At 35.2% G+C, this 14,452-nt stretch overlaps 1 protein-coding gene across 7 annotated transcripts in view; it reads left to right on the top strand.

Annotated features, from left to right (window-relative positions):
• Positions 1–14,452, top strand: part of XRN1 (5'-3' exoribonuclease 1) — a 37,646-nt gene that overhangs the window by 11,878 nt on the left and 11,316 nt on the right. For 6 of the 7 annotated variants that reach the window (XR_004418818.2, XR_004418819.1, XM_033068356.2 and 3 more), the window contains exons 14-32: positions 100–256; positions 598–717; positions 1,411–1,580; positions 2,383–2,503; positions 2,591–2,689; positions 3,727–3,830; positions 4,344–4,475; positions 5,710–5,872; positions 6,018–6,131; positions 6,594–6,692; positions 6,857–6,972; positions 7,831–7,977; positions 8,290–8,379; positions 9,317–9,452; positions 10,153–10,209; positions 10,841–10,973; positions 11,956–12,025; positions 13,056–13,281; positions 13,927–14,028. Coding sequence is in view for 5 of the 7 variants with exons in the window: in XM_033068356.2 (XP_032924247.1) it covers positions 100–256; positions 598–717; positions 1,411–1,580; positions 2,383–2,503; positions 2,591–2,689; positions 3,727–3,830; positions 4,344–4,475; positions 5,710–5,872; positions 6,018–6,131; positions 6,594–6,692; positions 6,857–6,972; positions 7,831–7,977; positions 8,290–8,379; positions 9,317–9,452; positions 10,153–10,209; positions 10,841–10,973; positions 11,956–12,025; positions 13,056–13,281; positions 13,927–14,028 (2,356 nt within the window). In the remaining 2 variants the exon portion in view is untranslated. The remainder of the gene's footprint in view (positions 1–99; positions 257–597; positions 718–1,410; positions 1,581–2,382; positions 2,504–2,590; positions 2,690–3,726; positions 3,831–4,343; positions 4,476–5,709; positions 5,873–6,017; positions 6,132–6,593; positions 6,693–6,856; positions 6,973–7,830; positions 7,978–8,289; positions 8,380–9,316; positions 9,453–10,152; positions 10,210–10,840; positions 10,974–11,955; positions 12,026–13,055; positions 13,282–13,926; positions 14,029–14,452) is intronic. The other variant, XM_033068355.1, reaches the window with a different exon arrangement.

The following is a 14,452-nucleotide window of genomic DNA, read 5'->3' as shown; positions in this document are numbered from 1 at the left end:
TTGTATGCTGGGAATATTTTATGCAGTTTGATTTATTCCTGATCTGTGAACACTGCTGTGCTCTAAGTCAAATGACTTTGGGATTTTTTTAACCTGCAGGTATTACCCTTATCATTATGCACCTTACCTGTCAGATATTCACAACATCAGTGAACTCAAAATCAAATTTGAACTAGGAAAACCTTTCATGCCATTTGAACAGCTTCTTGCTGTACTTCCAGCAGCTAGCAAAGATCTGCTACCCAAATGTTACCAGGTAAGATGCAGAATTAAACTGCATTATCTATTTACTGCTTACTCCTTGTCTGCTTTATTTTATTTGATTTGATTCTTGGTGGTTTTGCAGGTCTTGTTAATTATATTCTATCTCTATATTTTAAGCATATGGTTAAATATTCTACTTGTTACTATACATAGTCCACTGTAAAGTTAGTAATAAATACAAAATTTTACATTTGGTAAGCAATTTCCAGCTAGGGCAGTTAAGTGTTTCATTCCTGTACAGCACTGAATTGGTTTTAATACTAACCTTCCTTTGTCTCTTCCTACAATTAGTGCTAAATTGCCTTTGATATCATCTCTATTGTATTTTCTTAGCACTTGATGACGAGTCAAGACTCTCCTATTATAGAATATTATCCACCTGATTTTAAAACTGACCTAAATGGCAAACAGCAGGAATGGGAAGCTGTGGTATTAATCCCGTTTATTGATGAGGTAAGTTCTTTCAGCATCTACTGTCCATAAAAGCTGCATAACAGGACTGCTAAATTTCTTAATTAATCAACAGTTAGACATGCAATTAAGTGAAAGTTTAAATTAACACTGGATAAGACCACAGAAAAATATAAATATTTGCTGCTTGGGGAGTAAGTCTAGATTAAGTTACCACAAGCCAAGTTAATTTCAGGTGGCAGAAGTCCTAAGTAAGGGCTGTGGACTTGGTGTTATTAATGTTTTTAATCAGCTATTCAAATATTTTGGTTCAGTTTCTTTGAGAAAAATGTTCTGTTCCTATGTCCATATAAAAATAGAGAACATCTGTAGGTACAATAAAATTAATACTTGAAAAATAGAAAATATTTTTACAAGAAATCTCTTCACATAAAAACCAGTAATAGGGAAGCATTAATGGAGAGTAGTAAAATAATACTTTACTTCTGCATGTAGGATAACAGTACTAGACAAGGTTACCCTTTGGAAACAGGCTTGCAGAAAGGTGATTATTCTTCAAAGTCATTTTATGGTGATTATTCAGAGAGCATTTTTATCAGAGACATGAGAAAAGGTGAGGCTGCAGCAACTGAGCATGTTGGGTGTCTGGATTTCTCAGGTTACTTTCCCAGTGTAGTTTTTTCTATGCTAATTTTTGTTTCCAGTTTCACATGTGCTAATTCCTCTAAAATTTAGAAACGACTACTGCAGGCCATGGAATCCTGTAATAAGGGCCTAAAAGAAGAGGAGAAACGAAGAAACACTCACAGTGCTTGCTTAATGTACTGGTATGACAAAGATGCTGAGTTCCAGTACCTGTCACCATGGCCGGAGAAATTCCCTGCAATAGAAAAATGTCACACGAGGTAATGCTGGAGCAACTATTTTAGAGCAGGCTAAAAATAGTTGGAGGACTTTTAGTGACATTTTAACCAAACCTTGCATATGCCAGTATGCAAACTGAGAAATGAAAAACACTGAATTAGATGTTGCCTGCTTTGGATGACATAATAAGTGTTTGTCCCTTCAGATGCTACTTTGCAAAACAGATGAACTAATGCTAAGTTGTCAAGAACAATCTGGAGAATTACTAAACTTTGTATGACAGAGGATGAAAGGCTGGTACAGATATCTGATCAACAGTGATCATTTAATGGCAGGCTAAATTCCAGAGGTTTTTTTAAATGTAAGCATTTGGATCCAGTGCAGAGAATTAAACACAAATTTGTTTTTCACCTTCTTCTCACTGAAGGTAGCCAGCTTTATTTCACCTAGACTGAAGACAAAACGGAAACATAAGCTTAACAGTGGTCAGACTGCTGAGTAGAGGAGTAGAATAGTAGAGTAGAGCAGGAATGCCTGTTGCTGGGTTACAGTTGGTAAAGAAGTTGTGAAGATGAATGATACCATGTGGAGCCATTGCTAGTTAGAATTTGGTAGTTACAATTATTTAAAATAGTGACTTTGGCACATATCCTAAAGTTTGGTCTTTTTCCTAATGAATAGTCTCTGTGCAGCAATAGCATGAGTTTTATAGTCCTTTCTATATATTCCAAATTAGTTGCTGGAAAGCAAAGGGTTTGTCAATTAATGAGTGAATGAATAATCTATTTTTCTAGAGCTGAAGGTCAAGCTGCATGAGGAAATGTTGTGAAACTTCTTTTTTAGGTATAAAACAATACCTTTGGATGCTTGGCATGTAGAAATAACGCACAATAAGATAACTAAAATCAACAAGAATGCATTATATTTTTGTGGATTTCCTACTTTAAAGCACATTAAACATAAGGTAAAAGATTTTTCTCTACCAATATTTCAATTGTATTTAATAGATTACTGTGTAAGAGCTCAAGTTTTATGTTTTGTTTTTATCCAGTTCTATCTTAAAAAAAGTGGTGTACAAGTGTTTCAGCAAAGCAGCCATGGAGAGAACATGATGTTAGAAATCATAGTTGATGAGAACTCAAAAGACCAGGTAAGTATTCAGCTCCTTACGAAAGAGCAAAACCTAACCAAAAAAAAAAAACAAACCCACAGCTGGACAAACAGCTTGTTAAGAAGTCTGAATTTATTAAATAGTCAGATTTGAGGTGTTAAAATGCTAAATTTGCGTGGGAAACTGTCCAAAATTTTGGATATCAGCTAAAAGGTTTAAATATTTCCTGACTTCACAATATGAAATACCAGCCTCCTTGGTTGAGTTTCTGGCCTTTCTTTGTGGTAGCATTTAGATGTTCTTGGGTAAGGAGCTGGTAATGAATGGTACAAGTGCAAGGGAACAGTCTCCAGATCAGTGTTGTTTGTCTTTTGTGTAACTGAAGAAAAAATGTTTCCTTTTAATCAGTAAAGCAGTCTTAATGCCTTCTACTCTAAGGAAGCTGTTTGATAGAGAAATTAGAGGGAAGAGTCAAAGTAGCAAATGACAAGTGCAGGAAAGAAAAAATTTTAGAAATAAAATAAGGGAGAGAGGAAGAAAACAATATGATATAATTTTACAGTAGAGAGATAAGGAGAGTACGTATTCAAGATACATGGCAAGAAAAAAAATAAGCCAAATTAATATGTTAAAAAATAGCAGACTCATTAGAAATAAAGAACATAATGTGAGATTGAATTTACAGATGCTAGCAAATTGTGGACATAAATGTTGTTCCTCTTTTTACAATGTGATAAATAAGTATACTTCAGTAATCTCAAATTGTCATTTTGTTTATTGTGTCCCAGAAACACATCCAAGTGATTTAATAAAAGAGGTACTTAGCAAACCTACATGAGACATACAAATGATCCCAGGTCTTCAAGTACTACATGCAACATGTTAAGAGCCATATTTTTAATTAGGGATTATGTAATCTGTATCAAATATATTTCAGTTAAATAAAAGGAGTTTTTAATTCTGCAAGAAAATCTATTCTACTGTAGCTTTTATTGCAAAACCAGCTTGAAAATACTGTAACAAAAATGTTTTAATAAGTTAAACAATTGGTGGTAAAACTTCTGGGTTTTTTTCAGGTGGTAGAAAATGTTGCCAGTTCGATACTGGGAAAGCGAGTTTTTGTTAACTGGCCCCACCTTGAAGAAGCCAGAGTTGTTGCTGTGTCAGATGGAGAAACCAAGTAAGAGTTGCTTGATACACTGTTCTTTGTTGTCCTCTTGCCTTTCTTTTCAAATTAATTTTGAGAATTTCATTTTCCTTGGGCTGCACGGAAATTTTGGTTTTATTGTGAAACTAACAACAAATTAGTCCAGTTGTAACAAAGGCTGCTTGGTGAAGAATGTTTAACGTTGTTCTCAGGTTTTGTTACCTCTATAACAGTCTAGTCTTTCACTGTTTTTTTATAGATGTGGAAGCTTGAAGACCACTTTCTTTTGAGGGCAAAAATGCATGTACAGAAATCCACACATTGAACATTTCTATAAAATCCTCCTTTATAAATAGCACATGTACTGGTATTTTTTATTAAAAACATACTGTGTAGCCCATTGTGGAAGGGATAGAGAAAATAATGCTGCAAGTCTTCCACATCCTTAACAAGTCCTTTCTAACTGTTTTGAGTTTTGCTCACAATTGGTTATGTCTAGGTTAATCTTATTTGGCTAAATTTCCTACCTGTCATAATATTCTCAAGGTTTTATTTGGAAGAACCACATGGCACACAGAAGCTTTACATGGGAAATGCAGTGCCCCCAACTAAAGTGGCTTATGTTGGAGATAAGGAACAAAGCATGTGGGTAAAAGAAGTTCAAGGCATTTCAGAGCAGTAAGTAACCTTATTCAAGTGTAGCTTTGCATTTTATGTCTTGGCTATGTTTTGTTCCTGTATTACAGACCTAAGTAGCACAGAAGAGCTGCTGGTTACTTGATGGTAAAGGTTAATCAAATGTTCTTAAATTTAAAGCAACAACATAAAAGAGCTTATGTTGAAATTTTAGAATATATGGAGTCAATTCTGAGATAACTAAACTTAGATGCTGTTACAAAAGTACTGTCGAATGAGTTTCAGTATTTATTCTCCCTCCCAATTTTCTGTTCTGATGTTAGCAATCTTCAGTTGTAGGAAGTATGTAGAATAAAATAATACAGAATCAACTTTCAACTCAAATAGCTTAGCTTTGTTAAATTGAATACAGCTCTTGTGTTTCTAGGGTGTGGGTGCTCAGTAGACTATAAATTAGTCCAGTAGTTTTGATGCCTTTTTACTGGTTCTAAAATCACGAGGCAGACAGAGTTATGTGGTAAAAAGGAGTTACCTTTCTAAAGATCCTTAAGTGCACAGCATGCAGGATGGAAAGTGCCTGGAGGTGCACCTGTCACACAAAGCACATACAGTTTTTTGTGGTTAGTCGATTAAAATAACTGACAAGAATCCCCAGTTAGAGATGTAAGTGATGTGGCATTTTCCCCTCAGTTCAAACCTTTCTACCCTTTCAGAATCTCCCTTCCATCACTCTCCTTAGACAGGAGCTAAACTTTGTTTATGAAAATGTGTCTTGGAGAGGTGGTTTCAACCTTGGCTTCCCAGAGAATCTAACCTTGCTTGGTGCTGCTGGGGAATTTATTTAGTCTTTCTGTCTATCAAAGTAGGTAAAATGCTAACTATGAGTACTGTGATAGGCTACAGAGCTACATTTGTGTGTGTAAAGAATATAGAGGATACATAAAAGCAAAAAGGCAAAAATCAGTTTGGCATTTTATTATCTGTCATTTGAATTAACTGATTTAATTACCCCTAACCCTTCCTCTGTAAAGATTACATGTGCTTAAATTAATACTCTGAGCTCTGTAGTGACAGCTGTGCACCAGTGGGTAAGCAATTGGTTAAGCCATTTACTCTGGGTATTTTTTTTGTAAAATAGGAAGAAAACTAGAAAATTAGAATCCTTTTTTAAAGAGGGATTTAAATTTTATTTAATTTTGCTTCAATAAATTAATTCTACCCTCTTGGTTCAGTTCTGTTTATTGTAATCGAGCTAAATGTTCTGCTTTGTGTTCAGGTACCAGAGAAGGAAAGGAATAATTATCCATGAAACATCAGTAGTTGTATATGCTCAGTTACTCACTGGTAATAGATATCAACTAAACCAAAATGGAGAAGTTTATTTGGAGAAGCAGTGGTCTAAACAAGTTCTTCCCTTTGTTTACCAAACAGTTGTCAAGGTAAATATACAAGTTCAGTACCCTCTCTGAACTATTTCAGACTCTGACTGTGTTTTAAACTAAGTGTCTATTTAGATAAATGTTTAAATTATTTTGCTGGAACTGAATGTTATTTAAGATTGTCACTGTTGTCTTTTTCGTGTAGGATATCAAAGCCTTTGACTCTCGTTTTTCAAGCATCAAAACTTTGGGTGATTTGTTTCCTCCTGGAAGTACAGCCTTCATGCTGGGATCTCCTTACTACGGCTGCATGGGAGAAGTTAGTTCCAGTAATTTCATCATTTTTCCCTGAAGATTTTTTCTTTTTGCAAACCTAAAATAATGTTTGTGTGACAGTAGTGGCCATTTGCTAGCTAAAATTTTTAATCTAGGATTCCCTGGTGGTTTAGTCTTAGAAAGAGAGCGATCTTCTTTTCCCTGTCCTTGTTGCTTGTGTAAGAGGAAAAAGCAGAACTTGAATGCAGGATTATTTTTATTAGTTCTTTGGTATAATACCCTTTTGTGTTATTTTCAGTCATGAATTCCTTAGATTTAATGTTGACTGATTGACTCTATGTGGAAGCAAAGTACAGGTCAAGGCAAGGTGATAAATCCCAAAGTGTATCTGTGCATACTGCAGCAAAATTGTTGATAAAGTAGAACAGGAGGTCTGTTATCCAAAGACTGCTGTTTTTTAATAGCATTTTTACAGCATTTTTAACCAATTGTGCTTCTCTCCAAGGTTCAGGATTCACACGATGTGATCTCAGAAGGTAGAATCCGGGTAGTTTTTAATATTCCATGTGAACCCCAGCTTGATACTTTAATACAGAACCAGCATGTGAGTGCTTTTGCTTTTCTACTAAAAGCTTAAACCATGTATCAAATAGATTTTTGCAATAGTAAATATCTTTAAGGGATGTTTCCATGTAATTCATTTGCCCTTGGTATAAAAATCCTTTTCCTTTAGGCATTGCCAATATGTTTTGTTTGTTTGTTTTAAAGAAATATTCTGTGAAATACAATCCTGCGTATATTTTGGCCAGCCGTCTTGGAGTAAGTGGATATCTTGTCTCCAGATTTACAGGGAGTATCTTTATTGGAAGAGGATCAAAGAAGAAGTAAGTTCTCTTTGTGAGTTTTGACTGTAGAGAAGTTTCTAAATTCTACTATAACTCTACAGCATTTTTGCTGTGTTAAAGTGCTGTTTCTATCAAGTGTACACTCTTTTGTGATTTGAAGTTTTCTTTGAAGTTTATTTGCTGTAAACTAAGTTGATACGCAGTGCTTTTTTTTCTGACAGAAGCATGTTTTAAGTTTTTGTTTACTGGACAGTTCTGTTTGCTTTCATATTGCAGACAGACATAAAATTGACTTTCCTGATTATCTATTTGCAAAATTGAATTAGGAGTTTGATCTGACTTTGCCATACTGAGAATAAAAAAGTGGAATTGGGATCTAATTTCATTGTACTTATTACTGCTACTGTAAAGGGAGGCTGATTGTACCTGTAGCTTCTTTTCAGAACTAGTTAAGACTGCTTAAAATACATAGAGGAGGCAATCCGTGTAGTCCTATGAGTGTTAAAATTGTGGTTCCTCTCTAAAGATATGGTTAATGTCTTAGCATCTTCTTGTGATTTAATGTGTACATTTCTTCCTGATGGATTGTTCAAGGACATCCTTCTTAACCCTGGTAAGTGCCAGGTTGATTGTGGTTAATTAGATCTCAATTAAGGAAGAAATGTAAAATATTTCCCATTCTCCTTTGCAATGAAGTATAGGCGCACAAGTGGACAGCTGCCATAGCACAGCTTTTGGCCTGTGATATTTACAGCTGCCACAATGTTAACAAATAAACAATACAACTAATTTATTTTTTCTGTGGTTTAAGGCCAAGAATGTATGTTTATGAGGGGTTTTTTAATGTATGTAAGCACATATTATTGCAAGTTAACGAACGATATTTCTTCTTTTCAGTCCTCATGGTGATCACAAAGCAAATGTGGGGCTGAACCTGAAGTTCAATAAGAAAAATGAAGAAGTTCCTGGCTATACTAAGAAAGTTGGAAATGAATGGATGTATTCTTCTGCAGTAGAACAACTACTTGCTGAGTATTTAGAAAGGTAAAGTATTGCATATGAGCTTCATCCAAATTACCCACCTTTGTATTGATTGTTGGAATTTGTCCTCTGGTCACAGATCTTCTAAGAATGATGAGTTCATTTCTTTTATTTCCGTGTTCTGTTTTGGGATAGAGTAATTTTGTTAGAAGCTTGCCTTTGAAAAATTAGCAGTATGATACTAAATTAAGTAAAAAGCAACCCATCTGGGCTTCACAACTTTGAAGCCCAGCAGACTTCATTTTGATGGGGCTTTTTTGTGGTCTGTGCTGATGTGAAACTAAAGTTATCTTCCATGTATTTGGGGGGTTTTAGGGTGCCTGAACTATTTAATTATGTAGCCAAGAACAGCCAGGAAGATATCTGCTACGAAGATGACATTTGGCCTGGAGAGGATGAGAATGGGTAAGCCATGGTCCTTTTCTCTTTTCTGCAATAAGGAGAATAAAAACTGACAGTTGTGAAATTGGTAATGAATGTGTGATGGCTACTGTGTAACTGAGGCCTTGCTGTTCCTCCAGCAGCCTGATTGTTCAGTGATGGCTGAAAACATTATTTGAAATCTGAACTTTTCAGTCGTGGAGTCCAAGTTTAAGTCCAGTAAATGAGAAATATCATTTTCAATGGCTATTTCATAATTCTTGCTTTTAAAATAGCCTTCAGTAAGCATAGCTATGACTAGTCATAAATAAATTTTTTAAAAAATAACCAATAATTCTAGTAATTGTCTAAAGTCACTTGGAATTTGAAAAATAAGTCCTACAGAGCTGGAATTATTTTGCACATTTTTAGTATATATTTACGTGGGAGAAAAATAGCAACCTTGGTTCCAGACACAGTATGGTAACTTGAAACAGCTTTAGTTATTAGACAGTAAACCAAATCCATGGGCTTCAGTCAGTAAATCTGCAGTACTCTTACCTGGTGACACACCGGTGTGGGACTCCTCTCACAGAAGAATCCCAGATTTTTTCTTCATTTTACTAGAGAATCTTCCCCTGGGAAGTTCTTTCTTCCTGTGTTGTGAGAAGCAGCTGCTCACAGGACCAGTAAAGACATCTGGACACAGTTAGTTGGTTGGATGCAAACTTAATTTGCTGAATACTTTTAATTAATTTAATCATTTCTTTTTCTGAAACAAAACTTTAGGTTATGATTTTGAAACAGTACTGTATAATTCTGACTTTTCTTAAGTCATACAGAACCTGTAGATTCCATTACTCTATGAATATATACAATCAGTGTGCCTGTATGATAATACTTGACTGATTAAATTAGGGAACATGGTAAAATGCCTGGTTTATGCAGTTAAAAGCTTTCATTCATGCCATTTTTTATTCAGAGCTGAGAAAGTGCAAGAAATTGTTGCCTGGTTGAAAGCACATCCTGTGTCTGCTTTGTCTCGCTCATCTTGTGACTTGCAAATTTTGGATGCAGCCATTGTTGAGAAAATTGAAGAAGAAATAGAGAAGTGCAAGGTACACAGCTTGGTGTCATTGTGAGCAGGGGTGAACCAAAAAGCAGTGCTCATTATTTTTGAAGTTCTGAAATTTTAATAAGACAATTGAAGATTACTTGCCATCCAAAGAAAAAAGACACAGAATATAATGTAAAATCTGGATTTGTAATATGAATTATCCCAGAAATTCAGAAGAGCTCATTATTAATCTTTGTAAGAGATTCACTCTTTTAGGAGTGATTTATCAGCAGTGGGACATACTCTGGGCTGTGCCTTTTGGTGGTTTTGTAAAGGAACAGGCATCAGTATATATTGAAAAATACTAAAGTGCTCTTTGTGTGTGCAATCCCAACTGTTCTTCCCTTGCAGTTTCTCTTTGGTCTGCAGAAAATTCTGAAGGCCAGAAGGCCACAGATGAAAAAAGTGGAAGTAAAAGTTAAGGACAAAGGCAAATGAAATAATGAGCTGATTTTTTGAAATTATTTGCAAGGACATCTTAGGAAATTGGTGTGGAATCTGGAATTAGACGACTGATGGTTTGGCATGAAATCCAACATGTTTTAAAAACCAGGCTTACTCTGAAGACTTCATTAAAGCTCTATGCCATTATCTAAAAGAAATGAAAGAATTCTACATGATCTTTTCAGGATTTTTGTTTTACCTATTCCAGTGCTTGTTCCTACACTGGTTTGTAAAGACTTTCTGTTTCTTTCTTTTAGCAGAGGAAGAGCAACAAGAAGGTGCGAGTAACTGTGAAACCCCATTTGCTGTACAGAGTAAGTGATGTGAATGGGTTGGGGGAGAGGATTTGAGTTGTCCAGATCATATTTTTTTTTCCTCAGCTTACCAACTTTAGGAGAATGGAATTTTATGGCAATATTGGTGAAAGGAAAGATTTTGTTATACCTTCTAGAAAATAGTTTTGAAAACAGTTGTCTGTCTCACTATGTCATGTCAGGAACTGATTTTTGTGGTTGTTTCTACTTTATGTCCTTTATGCTTCTGCAGTTCTTACTGGCTCTATAATGAAGGCAAAATAAAATCTGCTTTCTGCTGTCTCTATTCCCATGTTTTACTTTTTATTCAGTTCTTCACCTAGGACCAACTGCTCATGTTACTGATATAGGCAGGTTACACATGACCTTTTGGTTCTGTCTGAATTGATCCTTTTGATCAACTAGTGTACAACACATTTTCAGACAGGAGCAGTGAGTGAGAGTTGCAAGGGTGAAAAAGAACATTGCTTTGAATCTGGAGAGGGAAAGTTGTTGGTTTTTTTTGGGGGGGGGGGGGGCGGGGGAGGTTGATTCTATTTTTTTCCCCAGAAAATTTGCTTTATAGTGTCTCAGATATTGTTAAATCCTTATTGTTTTGCATACATTAACACAGTCTCTTGGTTATTGCCAGCCACTAGAACAGCAGAAGGGGGTTGTTCCAGATCGAGATGCAGAGTACAGGCTGTTTGACCGCGTTGTCAATGTCAGAGAGAACTTCTCTGTCCCTGTTGGTCTGCGAGGCACCGTTATTGGAATTAAAGGAGGTAATATTTTCCTCATGATTATAACTGTATAAAAGCTCAGCAGCTTTTATGAAAGCAGGATTCAGGGTAGTATTTTGTGTAATGGTTGTGAATGCACCTATTTCTCACTATGAAGCATATACAACTTGAAGCTGTTAATGACAGATTTACTGTTTTGAATCAAACCTACAAGTCTTCTATTTTAATTTCATGTGTTACACAGCTGTTATTTAAATAAGAAATTACTTACCCTATGTTTCTTCCTGTATGAATTAGAAATTACTCTTCGTTTCTTAATATGAAGAAAACAGATCAGAAACGGAACAAAATGAAGTTATGGGAAAATATGGGCAAAGTTAAATGAAGAAGACATAAAACCAAGTATTAGCTTTAATATTTGCATTGAACATAAAGCTTTATCGAGTATGAAATCTTCGAGTTTTACTTAGAATTTGTGTTTTTATACTGTGATATTCCATTTCCATTAATTGACATGGATTTATACCTTGATTGACAAGAAGATTACCAATAAATCTATTTCAAGAAGGATTTATTGAGCCCCACAGAGTGTAGCAGTTTGAGGTTGAGTATTACAAATGGTTTTCTTACCTGCCATTTCAGTAGTTGCTTTCTCATTCAGTTTGCATCTAACAGAATCTCGAATAGATCAGACTTGGTTGCAGTTTTTTTTAAAAGTACTCTTTTCTCCATAATTCTTAGATACTACTATAATTTTAAAGATGTATTATCCTATCATTATGCAAGAAGTTAGTATTAAAGCTGTAAGTTTTTGTCTTCCTGAATGTAGCAGTGACTTGCATCTCTTTTCTACCAGTTTCTGGCAGAAATTATTACTACCAGAAATTACTCAGAAATTATGTGGGGGTCTGTTGTTCATATTTGGTCTTTTCAGTATTTATTGTATAACTAGTATAGATAGATATTTACATAATGTAGATGGAAGTAACTGTATAGGATGATGTTTCGCTTTGTTTTTTTATAGCTACTAGAGAAACAGATGTGCTCTTTGAAGTTTTGTTTGATGAAGAATTCCTTGGAGGCCTCACTATAAGGTTTGTGTGGGGGAGTTCAGAGATGCTATTGGTATAGATGGTGTGAAATTGTTGGCTTTGGTTGGGTATTTTTAATGCCTCTTCTTAAAACTTTCTTCCTTGGCAGTGTTGGTCAGTTTTATTTCTTTTGTGTTTCTTGATTCTCTTTGAGTAGTGATAATTTTTGTGAAGCATGTTATATTGTGGAAATGGTCTTCAGGCTTTTTTGGTGTGTAAACTTCTGGCTTGAAGAAAGCAAATACGAACCAGCAGAATAAAGCACTAGATCCAGATGTCTTTCTAAACAAATAGCTAGAAAATAGGTTCTTATCTGTATGTTTTAACATGTAGATTAAAAAACAACTAGAAGACATCTGTTCCTCTGAAGGAGGGACTCTGAACTCAGTAGTTGATACTTAGACACTAAATTCCAAACATTAAAACCTCAACTGTTCTTCAGGAGGTGGAGGTGCTTTTGTTTTTAGAAGTGTGATAACTCTTCCATATTGAAGTAAACACCTAAGCTTCTAAGTGTTTAGATATACCCAGCAGACTTCATTTTACTGTTCTTACCTAACGTAAGGTTTTAATGATGGAAGTTAGGAGATTCTTCCCTACTACCTGCATTCAGCAATCACAGCCCTTGCATGTCCTGTAACACAGATAATACTCAGTGTTCAGAAATGCTGCTTAACTTCAGTTTGTAATTCTGCTGCTGAACCTGAAATTTAGTTTTATTTCTGAAAAATAAGAGAATATTGTTTTCTGGTTCTTTTACAGAAATATTTACTACAGAACTGTGCTATAACAATTCACTCATCTTAAAAATTTGTTTAAGCTCGGCACTGAAAGGTACAATATAAACTGAGAGTAGTGCTAATTACTGTCTGACAGCCAGAGGGCAAAGGGGAGCTGTGGGTTTCAGGTTGTCTGCAATGCTACTAGATTTCAATATTGCGTAGTTTTTGGCCTCTGTTGTTCAAACTTGAGTCATTGTGCTTTGGCAACAGTTAAACTGCATGAAACAACTATGGAATTCACTTTTCTCAAGGTGTTCACCTGCCAGAGGTTATCGCCTGCCCTCAAGTGCCTTAATTAACCTGTCTCATGGTAGTCGGTCGGAAATGGGAAATCAAAAGCTGATGGCCATAGTAAAACCTCAGCCAGCAGTGAATAACTACAACTCATATGCATCTGATGTGTCATCTGTATGCTCACAAAAAGTGCATCTGGGAGGCCTCAACCATTCTCCTCGCTCCCTTTTTGTTCCTACTCAAGTAAGACTTTCCTCGCATTTGTACAAAAATGTTTTTCTCTAGAATTTGAAATATTGACATGGTTATCTTCATTGGTCCAAACAAAATTTAGTTTTTATGTCAATATATTAGAAGTAGAATAATTCTTATGCTGGAGAAATTAATTTATCTAGTAATGGAGAAGGACTGAAATTTCCTTATTGACAGTGGCTTTGCTCCGAGTAACTCCAGTTGCTTTTCTGAGACACAAATATCTAGTTTGGAGCAATGACATCATATTTGGTGTCATCTAATAGTATGTTTGGACAGAGATGCAATTATTTCCTTAAAACTTTGATCTAGTTAATGCTTCCTTATAGGCTGTCCATGCTTAGAAAGGGAAGACATGGTTTCCCTAGCCCTGAGTTTTGCTTCTCAGTTATAGTTTACTTTGACACTACAATAAAGGAGGACAAATTACAGTGAATTGAGTTTCTTGGTGGTTTAATAACACTGTATTTTTTTAACAAGAGATTTCTTTAAAGAAACTTACCTTTATTAGTAACTTCATGTTGCTAAACAGTTGTCTTATTTTTTCAAGTCTATATAAGAAAAAGTACTTTGCTAAAGAAAATTTCTGACAATGAAACACTGCTGGTTTTTTTTCTCTCTCTCTCAATGATTTAGCAGCTGAATGGAAGACAGCATTACAATCTCAGGGCTGAAAATCAGGGCAATTCTAACTCACCCCAGAAAGGATCATTTCTGAGTGGCAATCAGAAAAATAAAGTGAGTGTTTGGATTCATTTAGTATCACACCAAAATGTCTCTGGTTTGCCTCTCTGTTCAGGATGGGTGTCATTTTCTCATGATTAACAAATTGCTTTTTGTACATCAGGTGTTTTAGTTCAGTTACAGACTGGAGCAGAACTGCTCTCGGTTCTTAAATGAATATAATATCCTGTGTTATCCTTGTTTAGATATTAGATTTTTTTAAGTGTTTTTTGCATACCTAGGCTTCAGTTCTGTGGTAACATACCTGTAATGTAATGAAGTAATTGAGCCTTGTTGGCAAGGCCTTACAAAATAAATCATTAATAATAAAATCTAAGAATACTCCCAGTATGAAAACATGCTTTTGAAACCGTTCTGAACTGTTATCTGAGTTTCATTGTACTTAATCATCAAACTAAGCTAATTTCAGTTTAGTAGT

Source organism: Catharus ustulatus, chromosome 10, assembly GCF_009819885.2.
Source record: "Catharus ustulatus isolate bCatUst1 chromosome 10, bCatUst1.pri.v2, whole genome shotgun sequence".
NCBI classification, from domain to species: domain Eukaryota; kingdom Metazoa; phylum Chordata; class Aves; order Passeriformes; family Turdidae; genus Catharus; species Catharus ustulatus.
This window is presented reverse-complemented; position numbering and strand designations above follow the sequence as displayed.